The sequence below is a fragment of the Drosophila subobscura genome, chromosome O (genome assembly GCF_008121235.1).
Source record: "Drosophila subobscura isolate 14011-0131.10 chromosome O, UCBerk_Dsub_1.0, whole genome shotgun sequence".
NCBI classification, from domain to species: domain Eukaryota; kingdom Metazoa; phylum Arthropoda; class Insecta; order Diptera; family Drosophilidae; genus Drosophila; species Drosophila subobscura.
Genome location: NC_048533.1, coordinates 14,809,841 through 14,821,022, shown reverse-complemented (window position 1 = coordinate 14,821,022; position 11,182 = coordinate 14,809,841). Strand labels below are relative to the sequence as shown.

Below are 11,182 nucleotides of genomic sequence, written 5' to 3'. Positions count from 1 at the left end.
GCCACAGATAACTGTGCGGACTCGCCACAGAGACAACTAAGCAGCCACGCCCCCCTCTACACGCCCAACGCAACGCAGCCGCATGTCTCGAGGGAGCCGAACGCCCGTCTCTCTGTCATTAAACTCCAATTATGTTAATTTTCAATCTTTGATTCGGCAACAAACAGAGTCCCATTCTCCCATTCTGCTTGGCTTGTTTGTGTTTGTTCAGTGCCCGTTACCGTTACATTTACTGTTACAGTTATAGTTACCGGTGCGTCGCGCCTTTTACTGCCCGTCATAGGATTTGACGCGCCACGGGAACTGCGACAGCCTGGCTTTATCTTTGATCTGCACCAAACATGCAGCTCTGCTTACACTTTGAAAAAATGCGAGGTGTTCTTGCAAGCTAACTGATAAAATATGTAACTGGTACAGTGAAGGCAACGCGTTGCTAAAGAAATATTATAGGTGCATATGTATGTACATATGCGTGTTGGGGCTTATTCTTAATAAGTAATGGAAACACAAAGCTAATGATACAAGCATTGAAGTCGCAGGCTGGGACTGAAAGCTCCCTCGGCAACTCTCTCGCCGATCCGCTCTTTTTGCTCTCGACTGAATTCGCCCTTCGCTCTCATCTGAATTCGCTCTTCGTCGTTCTTGCTTTGCGTTCTGCTGTTGTGTTTGGAAATCGCATTGAAGCGAATTCGCCCTTTGGTTGTGTTATTCCAATTTTAGGATGCTTACAAAACTCTTCAATATCAAGTGAAATACGAGAGCAAAGGTACCACTAAAAAAACATTTAAAACTCAACAAAATAACATAAAAGAGCATCTGATCAAGAGTGTCAATGAACATTTTCTTGTAAAGTTTTATTCTTAAATATCGTCCAACTTTTTTCATCTGTAGATACTGAGTGTTACCCCCAACAGTGTCTCAACTCAACGCCAGTCCAATGGTTGCCATTCATTCCCATGGCCGCAGACTTTTTCTAGTTGACATTAAAGTTAAAGCCACGCGAACGTCGGACGAAGCCTGGGCTGACATTTTGGAGTCATAAATAATGTTGCATCGAATAGAAAGCAAAAAGCAAAAATCAAATTGAATCGAACGTGTGTGTGCGGAACGTGTGTGAATCGAACGTGTGTGTGCTCGCGTTCGCTCGGAGTTGTAGAAATACAAAAAGGCAGTCGCCCCAGGTTGTGTGTCTGCAGATATTCAATCTAGCAAATTGCTTCAAATTTTTTTGGTATATATTATTGTTAGTGCGACTATAACATACATCATAAACGCACTTTTATTTTTTTGCAATCTTACATCATCGTAAATCTGACAATTTACATACAAAACGCATTGGGAGACTGGCCATAAATAATACGCACCAAAGCTGTCACAGTATCTTGCCATTCCGACAAACCGTAAATGCAGCATTAACATTAATCAACGAGTGAGAAATGCAAAACAATTAAGTTGCTTTTTTTATTAGCTTGTCGCATATTGTTCAATCAAGATCCGATTGCATACTATGTACTTTTCATTGATGAATTTTCCAATCAAACAATTAAACGAATGCTCGTAAAAGTTAAGCCCGGTTTGCATTGCGTGATCGCGATCGCTACCAAATACATATGTACATACATATGTATGTGGAATATGTTAAGTATTTTAAATACTTAAGTTAGCCAATCGAGTCATATAAATTGCTCATTGTTTTTGTCGCCACTTGCTGCCTTCTATTCTTAAATATTTTATTTCAAAAAAGCACTTGCTTAGTCGGTATGTTAATTTGTTGAAATACTCGTATGCCTGCAGACAATAAGCATGCGAATTCTCGCATTTGTTAATGATTTTTGGACTTTCTCAAAATATAGACAATTAATTAGTTTTTATGCACTTCAAGCACATGTTGTTGTGGTCAAGTTAGACAGAGGAATTCTCATGAATTATACATGAATACATAATGATATATATTTTTGGATACAGTAAACATTCAGTCACAATTCCTTCGTTAATGTTAATGTTAATGTAACTGTAGTCGCCCCAGAACAATAAATAATGTTCTAAAATGTACCCACAATTATCCCATGAATATTTCTATATTTTTATTTGCCAAAAATTGAATTAAACCCCAAGTCTAGTCACGCCCCTAGTTAACCTATCAATTATTTCGTTATATTTTTTGTCTGCTCAAAATCTCTGCTGTGACTCAGTTGAAAAAAAAGGTATATCGCGTTTCGATATGCCATATCCATGAATTTCGAAGCAATTTATTAGCTTGACGTGCAAAGACAAAGCCAAACATGCATGTCCAATGCAAGTCCGCTCCGCTGCACGCCACCCCGCCCCGGGCCCACTCCGTTAGTTCGCTTTCATGGCCCGAGGAGTGGGGGTCGGACCGAGGGACTTTCGGCACAGTGCTGACCTTCGTCTAGAGAATAGAAGTAAAATGTACAATGTATGTATATGGGGTATATGGGTAACTCTAGTGGAGCTACTGTAATGGCTACGTGTTCTCCGACTTGTAAGTAGATTGATTTATTGAGTCGAATAATAACTGAAGCAAACCGCAGCCGTGGCTGGATTTCGCTGCTGCTAGCGTTGGAGGATACTGATACTTGGACTGTGGCGATAATCTGGAGGGTACGTGATACTGGTGCTGCCAATGGGTATCCGCAATCGGCTAGAAAATGAAAGTATGCGCCACAAGGCGGCGGCTAATGTTTTTGGCCATTGTTGCCGAGGCTGTCTTGGTGTCCGATCTGATGGTTGCTTGTGGTGGGAAACCGGCTGTTGGCACACCTTCTGCGGAGGTGGAGCCTTCAGCCACACAGCCTTAATTGGTTTAATGGTCTGCATTTATAGAAATCAAACTCGACCACTTAAGGAGGCCCATTAAAAGCGCTTTAGAGCCCAGCATAGATCGTTGATATTAGTTGATTGATATTTTTTCGGCCAGCCCGAAACACAGACACTTAGAATGGTTAACACCTACCTAAGGTACCGGTTGAAATGCTTGAAATATTTGCCAAATTCATCAAGACCTTGCCAAAGCTGGTAATGAAACTGTCAACAGGCTTCAGCAGCGACAACAGCACTCGGCTTCGGCTTAGGACTGATTTAATTGAATCCACATTTGTGCGCACAGAATGCACAAAATGAAGCAATTGGACACTGACGATGACGAGGCATGTGGAGAATGCTTGCGAGACGAAAAAAAAACACAACCTCAAGCCGAAACATATTTAAAGTTCATTTCGTAATGTCAGCAATGAGAGGAGATACTTTGGCTAGAGCTGAGATTCAATTGTTGGCCATTAATCTTCGAGTGTTCATCGTCAACGAATCATATGGAGCAGCGAGAGCCACATTCATTGAGTACTTTCGAAACGAGCCGCGGTCCAGGGCGTTGTTGTGAAAGGAAATGTGATGCCAGCTTTGATAGCTCTAATAACTGTGAAGCGAGGCAGCGATGCCCTTGGGGGCATGCCACCTACGTTTCCGCTTGTCTCGCATGTCGTAATGGTCAAGTGCGACACGGACACCAAGGCGATACGATACGCGATTACATGGCGTTATGTCACTCGCTGGCTAATCATTTCACATGGAACTGGCACTGGCCACAGCCTTGAACTGTGCTTAGAACCGGTACACAAATTATATATTTAGATCGTAACTTGGCATTAAGCGGTGGAGGGGGATACTTACTCTCCCAAAAAGCTAAACAACAAAATGCCAAAGAGAATCAAAACAAAAGTGAATGTACTGGGGGCTGGGGCTTGGCTGGGAGTACCGGACTCCCCTAGCAATTATCGGATGATGCTGGCGAGGGAGAGGGCTGCTCCCCCGATCACTCGCTACCCAATTCCGTATGCAAGCTGCGGATATTTTTATATGAAGTAAACAATGCCGTGTGTCACAATGCAAACAAATGCCGCGCAGGCAATACAGTTAGTTAATGTTAACTTGGCTAATTCTGGCTGGCCAAAACCAGTTTTCGACTTCACCTTTTTGCATAAAACCCCTTTTAGCGGCGCTTTTCCACGTCTCGTATTTGGGCCACTGCGCCACTGAAAATTCGTTGCAGAGAGAACCTTTCAAGAGTCCGGAGCAGAAACTGAACTTAAATCCGCATCGGGCTTTCCATTTTCAATCGGAGAGCAAACAAGTTGCTGGCAGGGCTTTCACCTGTTCGAAATGGTCCCCCGCCATGTGCTCTTACGACACACACAGACAGTTCCAGTTAGCTAACTCGCATTTGGATCACCTGTCCTGCGCCAGTTTTGAGATTCAAAATAAAAAGGGAAACCGCAACAAGTCCACATATTTAATTGAACTAAATTGAATCAACAGCAAGAGGACAACGTTAAGGCCTGGCTTGCCTTGCTCAACGAAAATGCTTTTGGTCCGATGTACATGGGGGCTATGTCCAAAGTTATTTAACTAGCCACTCGCTGCATTCTTTATTTAAGCAAAAATGGAACCAACACACTGATTGGCATTTTGATTTTGTTTGTGAAAGGCCAGTGGCGTCACATAAATCTTATCCTTTTGATACGGCAATCACTTATCAACTGGATGCCAGGATACAGGAATACAAATAAATATATAATTAGCCATTTAACAAACATCAAATGTAATAATATAAATCTTCAATTAAAATTAGCAGCAGGCCTTTTGCTTTGCTTTGGAACTGGTTGCGGTATTTTGATTGTCGTTCGAGAACATTTAATTTATAACTTTCGGCAGAACACCGTCCCGTACTGCACTGCACTGCTCTGCCACATTGCTCTGCTCCCTGCACTGCTTTGCTCTGCTCTGCTCTGCCCTGCATTGCCCTCTTGCACTGCACTGCCACCATGAACAGCTTTGCCGCCCTGCCCTGCCACTGCACTGCCCTGAAACAGTACAATGTACTCTCTCTCTCTCTCTCACTCTCTCGCTCGCTTCATTGACAAAACTTTACTCGTAAACACCGCCCGAAATTCGGTAAAAATACAATCAAATATTTTATTTATTCTCGCCTTGTTTCTCGCTGTTAATCAAATATTTAATGCGTTCTCGCATTGTTCCTCGCTGATGGCGATAATGAACTTGCAACGAGTTCAGCAATTGGTTAATTGGATCTACTAACAACTAAATTACCTCACTCTGCCACACAAAACTAGTTGCTGCAGCAACAAAAAAAAAAAACAATCACGAACAGACAAATCATAATGCAAATGTGCGGAAGAAGTGCCGCCAGCCACAAACAATTTTCACGCCGTGCAACGGAGCGTATGAGCATTTGGTGTGTGTGTCCCCCCTTTGAATATAAGAGATACAATTCAGTTTTATAGTTCAAAGCATCAGCCGAAGCCGGAGACCGACTTCTTGTATGATTTAGAGACACTCTTATAAAATTCGGTGCGCCTGGCAGGCGGGGCGCAGTCGCAAAACGGCAACCGCAGCGCTCAGACGTGTCGCGGCGATCAAATCGAAAGAAACAACAACAACAAGCAGGCAGGCAGACCCCCAATCTAACCGAAAGTGTCTCAAAAGTAAGCAACAAATGCCAGATGGAAACAAAAGACTTGGGCAACGAACTGCAACTGCAACTGAAACGGCAAACGGCAAACGTTGCACGTCGCGAAGTGCGGTTATCGAAACGATTTTATAGTGCAAATTGCTAGACATTTAGTTAGCTCTTCGGTGCCACAACAATGCCACACTCTCACCGATACCATAACGAAAGGCATGCAACGCCAATTGGCCAATGGATAGCCAAGGGCAGACCTCGATTGCGCCACTCAAATTCTGATATTATTGGCCAATGGTCGGATCGGTCCGGATCGGATGTGTGTCCAAAAGAAGACTTGGCCTAGTCGGCGAACGGAAAGCGGAAAACGGAGAACGTCGAACGGAACTGTCTTAATTAGGTTTGGCTTGAGAAAACGCATTTTTCGACTGCCAATTAGAAATCGATCGCAGCCAAAAGTGTAGCAGCTGGGTCGGTTTATATGGATATACACGTACAACGCTTAGATACAATGTATGTTTGGACAGAAGGAAGCTGCGACAGGCGACCTTTTCTTTTGGGCAAAACTGATTCGCAATTTGCGAGCAGGTGTTAATTCACCTTCGCAGCTTCCGCTCTGCTGCTCTGCTGCTCGGCCCTGCCAGTTTATTATTGCCTAATGAGAGCATTGAATATATGGATAAATACAAATGCAATCAAAGTATCTCTTTGTACACAACACACAACTCACTTGAGGTGGCGGCAATTAAGGCTTTTTAGCCGGCACGGCCTCAGGCACGGGGGCCTCTCAGTACATTGTGAAACGCGTGAGAATGTGCACGGTAAAAAAGGTGCAAAACAGATATGCGGATAAGGCAACACAACAGCATGCCACGGATTGGCCCGGCCTGTCCTCGATTTCTTGTCTCGATTCTGCCGCGAAGTGCACTTAATTAGCCACAGCAAGCGCCGACTGCTGCTTGCAACAGATTTTTGTCAGTTTAATTGTCTCCGAGGGATCTATTAGTAACTGGTTCAAAAACGTTCAAAAATGCATGCATTTCTTTTCTCAACACACTCGTGTTTGAAGCTCGTTATAGCCGCTGAAATGTGCCGAACAAAACTCATGTTTGGCTTCTGTTTTAGAGGTTATTCATAGGAAATTTCTTATTAATTTTCCTCAGCAATCGCTTTCGTGCGTCCAAGCCATTAACTTTACTCACTTTCGGCGGAACTAGACAGCGCACTTTAATAGCTAAATTAAACGAAATTCACTGGCCTGCCAACAGGCATCATCAAGCCAACAACAACAACAACATTTATGGCTGACTATCAAACAAAATGCGAGCACTAAAAAATATAATAAGCGACAAGTAAAGATCGGGGCGAGCGCTGTAAAGTGGCTTTGTGAAATGGTTTTGTTCCGCTGCTTGTCGGGTCCAATACGAGTATTTTTCATAAGTGATTTCCATGTGCAAAGTTTTCTTTTCTGAGTCCAAATTTGGGAAATTGTCACGGTTTCCGCTTGGCGTTGCACAATTGTTGCATAAGCAAAAAAATAAATCTATTTCATGCGTGAGCCGGCATCAGCCTTGAATTGTTCACTCTTTTTTTCTGTTTTTTTATACAACTCATCAGCTACGAAAATTCAATTATCTTTAACGGCTCGAGACAAGTTGCGGCACGCGTCGAAGAAAGTTGCAGGCCACTTTCTGTGGCGGCGCCAAAAACGAGTCTGGGAGTTGGCCAACGGACACTAAATAAATCCAGTGTATGCCTGTCACAGACAAATTGCCCAGAAACATTCAAATGCGCAGCCTCCGTGTAGTCAGGTGGCTTGTCTTGCTGCTCGTCTTGCGGCAGCAATTAAAAAACGCATGGGAATCGACGACTCTCGCAATGGCACGGAGAGCGTGACTGGCGTGTGAAATCGAAGTAGAAACAGACGGACAGCAAACAGATGTAGCTGGCAGATGGAGTCTGCAATTGCTGCTCACTGACACCGAGCAGCTGTCCATCGCTGCTCCATCCCATTTGCATACAATAACCGGTGGAGTCAATCGGCTGTCTGCACACCGGAATTGGCACATTTAAAGTCTGCAATATGTAGCAAACCCATACCGAGTGTCTATAGGTTATAGATTTAGTTTAGAAAGGGCAGACAGCTGCCAGTTACCGGTTAGCAGTTTGGCTCTGGCTCTGGCTTTGGTTTTATGCTTTTGTCTGAGAACAATATAAAATATCTGGCGGGCCATTGTATGCAGATTGTCTATAAAGAATAAATATTTCTTGTGCTGAAATGCAATGCCAGATGAACTGCAATTGTTAAACGTTAATCGCCAGTTAATTGGCATTCTAAATCACGATTCAGGGTTGTGGTTTCTCAATCTGGGAATATTCCGCAATTCCGTTTTCCTTCAACGATGATTGTAAAGTCCGGAAATAGAATAGATAAATCCGCTGATAGATAAGCTCCCAGCAAAGTGCAAAGCAGCAGCAGAAAGTGTTCTGGCTCGGCACTGGCAACTTCATCTAACAAATAAACTCCGATTTATTTTGTTATTTTGCAGCTCCATCTTGCCATGCTACGCATCCTTGCCGCCGTACTTTGTGCGCTCCTCTGGACGCCCAGTCTGGCCCTGAGTTCTCCCGGCCTGCAGGTGGCCAAGCAGTGGAAACTTTTGCGCTACAACTTCCAGCCTGGGGCGCCGGTGAGCGATGCCAACTTTTACAGTCCACAGAATGTGCTCATCACGGGACTGGCCGTCACGGATAGCCGCATCTTTGTGGCCACGCCCAAGCTGTTCACGGGCGTACCCTCAACCGTGAGCTGGGTGCCGAAGGCGGAGTTTGGTGACTCTCCCACGCTGCAGGCCTTCCCCGACTGGTCCTTCTCCAACACGGCACGCAGCGACTTCAATTGCAGCGACCTCATCCTCACCTCGGTCTATCGCCTGCGGCTGGACTCCTGCAATCGCCTGTGGCTGCTGGATGCTGGCATCTCTCGCTCGCTGGAGGACTACGAGGTGACTTGTCCACCCAAGATCTTGGTGGTGGATCTGGCCACGGATCGGGTGGTGCGCCGCATTGACTTTCCCCGCGAGGTGCTGCGCGGCGAGTCGCTCTTCACGAACATGGTGATCGATGAGACGACGGCCAAGACCTGCGACGATGTGTTTGTGTACATCACGGACACCGTGGAGCCCGGCATTGTGGTCTACGACAGTGGCAAGGATGTCACCTGGCGCGTCTCCCATCCAGCCATGTATCCCGATCCGGATTTTGCCCAGTCCGAGATCCTCAACGATCGCTTCGTGCTGATGGACGGCGTTGTGGGCTTGACCTTTGACGAGCGCAAGGGCGTGGTGTACTTCCAGCCGCTGGCCACGGATCGGTGAGTGGCCCAGTCCTTCCTCAACCCAATCTTTGCTCTAATCCTGTGGATATTCCTTTCCCTTACAGCGTTTTTTCAGTGCACAAGAATGTGCTGCGCGCCGGACCCCTGCCCGATGGCAAGATGCTGGACGTGAAGCTGGTGGGCAAAAAGTCCTCCCAGGGCATTGGCCTGTCCGTTTCGCCCTTCGACAGCAGCTTGATCTTCAGTCCGCTCAGCGAGACGGCCATCGCCTCGTGGAACCCCACGACCAATCAGCAGTCGGTGCTGGCCTACGATCGCGATCAGCTGCAGTTTGTGGCGGACATCACGACTACGCGCTCGGAGCCGGGCGTCATCTATGCCATCTCCTCGAAGTTCCATCGCTTCTTCCTGAAGAATCTCAACGCCAACGAGTTCAACAATCGCATTGTGCGACTGGAGCTGCCCTCTGGCTCGCTGTTGGGCCACCACCTGCCACTGCCCCCCGCTCCCGCGCACAACAGTCTGCTCAACTATGGTCTGTACAACACCCACACGCAAGCCTCCTCGAACGCCCTGCAGACGTACTTCAGCAGCCCCGCGCTGACCACGCCCTTCACCACCAAGACCCCCTTCCGCTTCGAGAGTGCCGGCGCCGTGCAGTACGGCATACGGAACCCGTTCACGGCGCTCAACCAAGGGGAGGCCTTTCCGCCCAGCAAGGCCACCAGGGACAACTTCCAGCGCTCCTATCTGGACACCCTGGTCGGTACTACGGCGCCCGCGCGCCCGGTCGCTGCCCCCACGCCCTACACTACACGCCACAGCGGCTATTACTATCAGCGCGGGAAGCGTGAGCTGCAGGCGGAGAAGGAGCAGCAGCAGGAGCAGCATTAATGCTCGATTTGTGTTGGTGTAAATACAGTTTTTTTTAACTATAAATAAATACAAAAGATTAAATTAATTTAATGAAAATTAACAGAGCGAAATGCATTTAAAAAGTGAGGTAGGGAGAGGAAAAAAGGTTTATGACTATTTACGAATTTACCTTCGGCCTAATACAAGTGAGAGTAAACGAAAGAAGCGATAGAAGGAGAGCGCTTGAACAGTTCACGCCAAGGTGAATTACCTACAAGGTGCCGTTGTCCGCTGTGGGGGAGGGCCATAAACACACTCGCTACGCACAGTGAGACCAGCGCTAGAAAGGGATGGAGATAGAGAGAGCTTGCCATGTGGTGAAGACGTCACCCTGCAAGTAAATTCAATTCGGTTCGCGCTGCTGCTAAGCCGAGTACGAGTGAGAGATAAAGCAAAAGAGCGCGAGAGAAGTGCAGCAACGAAGAAGGCGGGAGGATAGAGAGACGAAAGAACGGCAGCTGCCGCGCTTACGCATATGCTAAAACGAATTATTTGATACATACATATGTATGTATGTATGTACAGTGAGTTGTGTAAATAGCGTACAATATTGACAGATTAGTTTAGGCTGTGGGTGCATTTTTCGACTGATTTTCGAGCTAGGAAACCCGACAGAAAGAAATCAAATTAATCAGCTGCCAATGTTCCATCACTTGAGTATTCAACTGAAAATTAAATATTCTCCTGGCTACATTTATTTTTTTGTCATTAGCTGTAATTGTCATCACACCTCGCAGTTATTTTTTCCGCATTTAGTGTGTGACAAATAAGGCCACCAAAGCCAACTATAATTTATTAATTAAAAAACGCTTAAATTCGAATAATTTTCGCGTTTGCCTGTGCAGAGTGGGAATGTAAGCGCCAAACGTTTATCACTGAATCAGTTAAACTATCTTTGATGTTTAACAAGTTTAATGGCAAATGCGGATGACTGCTCCGTCGCACATTAGCGGATACCATATCAGGGCAGGTGCAGCTGGTCGTCTGCCGTAAGTTCCGTCGTTTGGAGTCGATCATGAGTAGATTTTTCATTTGGCAGATTTGTATGTAATATGTAATCTCTTATGTAATCTCTTTAAAAGACACTCCAAAATATTGACTCAAAGCAAAAACTCTTCCTTTAACAGCCATCAATCAAATAAAAATACAAACAAATGTCAAACAGCCTGCAATGTGCCATGTGAAACCAAATTAAACGGCCTGTCTCCCCGCTTTCAACATTTCTCGATTACAATCGCTTTGTGATTACTATTATTAATTTTTATACGATGCAAACCGGTTGCTGCCAGGCGTTGGTTGGTGCAATTAAATGTATTATTCTGGCGGCCACTGAATTGCAATTAATGTTTTGGGGGGCGCTCTTAAAATGTTGTACGCGAGTGTAAGCGACAATTAGCCAGTCAGGCAGCTGGAGCTGGCAAAAAGAGTGACAG

General features: G+C 45.6%; 1 protein-coding gene across 1 annotated transcript; it reads left to right on the top strand.

The window, feature by feature from the left end:
* Positions 1–5,382: 5,382 nt before the first annotated feature.
* Positions 5,383–9,733, top strand: LOC117897925 (major royal jelly protein 1). The gene is made up of 3 exons (XM_034807008.1): positions 5,383–5,519; positions 8,047–8,870; positions 8,939–9,733. The coding sequence occupies exons 2-3, from the start codon at positions 8,059–8,061 to the stop codon at positions 9,726–9,728; spliced, it is 1,602 nt and encodes a 533-aa protein (XP_034662899.1). The 5' UTR covers positions 5,383–5,519; positions 8,047–8,058; the 3' UTR covers positions 9,729–9,733.
* The last annotated feature ends 1,449 nt before the right edge of the window (positions 9,734–11,182 follow it).

Coding starts and splice junctions, on each gene's coding strand:
- LOC117897925 (XM_034807008.1), top strand. CDS start 8,059: ATGCTACGCATCCTTGCCGCCGTACTTTGTGCGCTCCTCTGGACGCCC. Junction 8,871..8,938: donor CAGCCGCTGGCCACGGATCG/GTGAGTGGCCCA, acceptor TTTCCCTTACAG/CGTTTTTTCAGTGCACAAGA.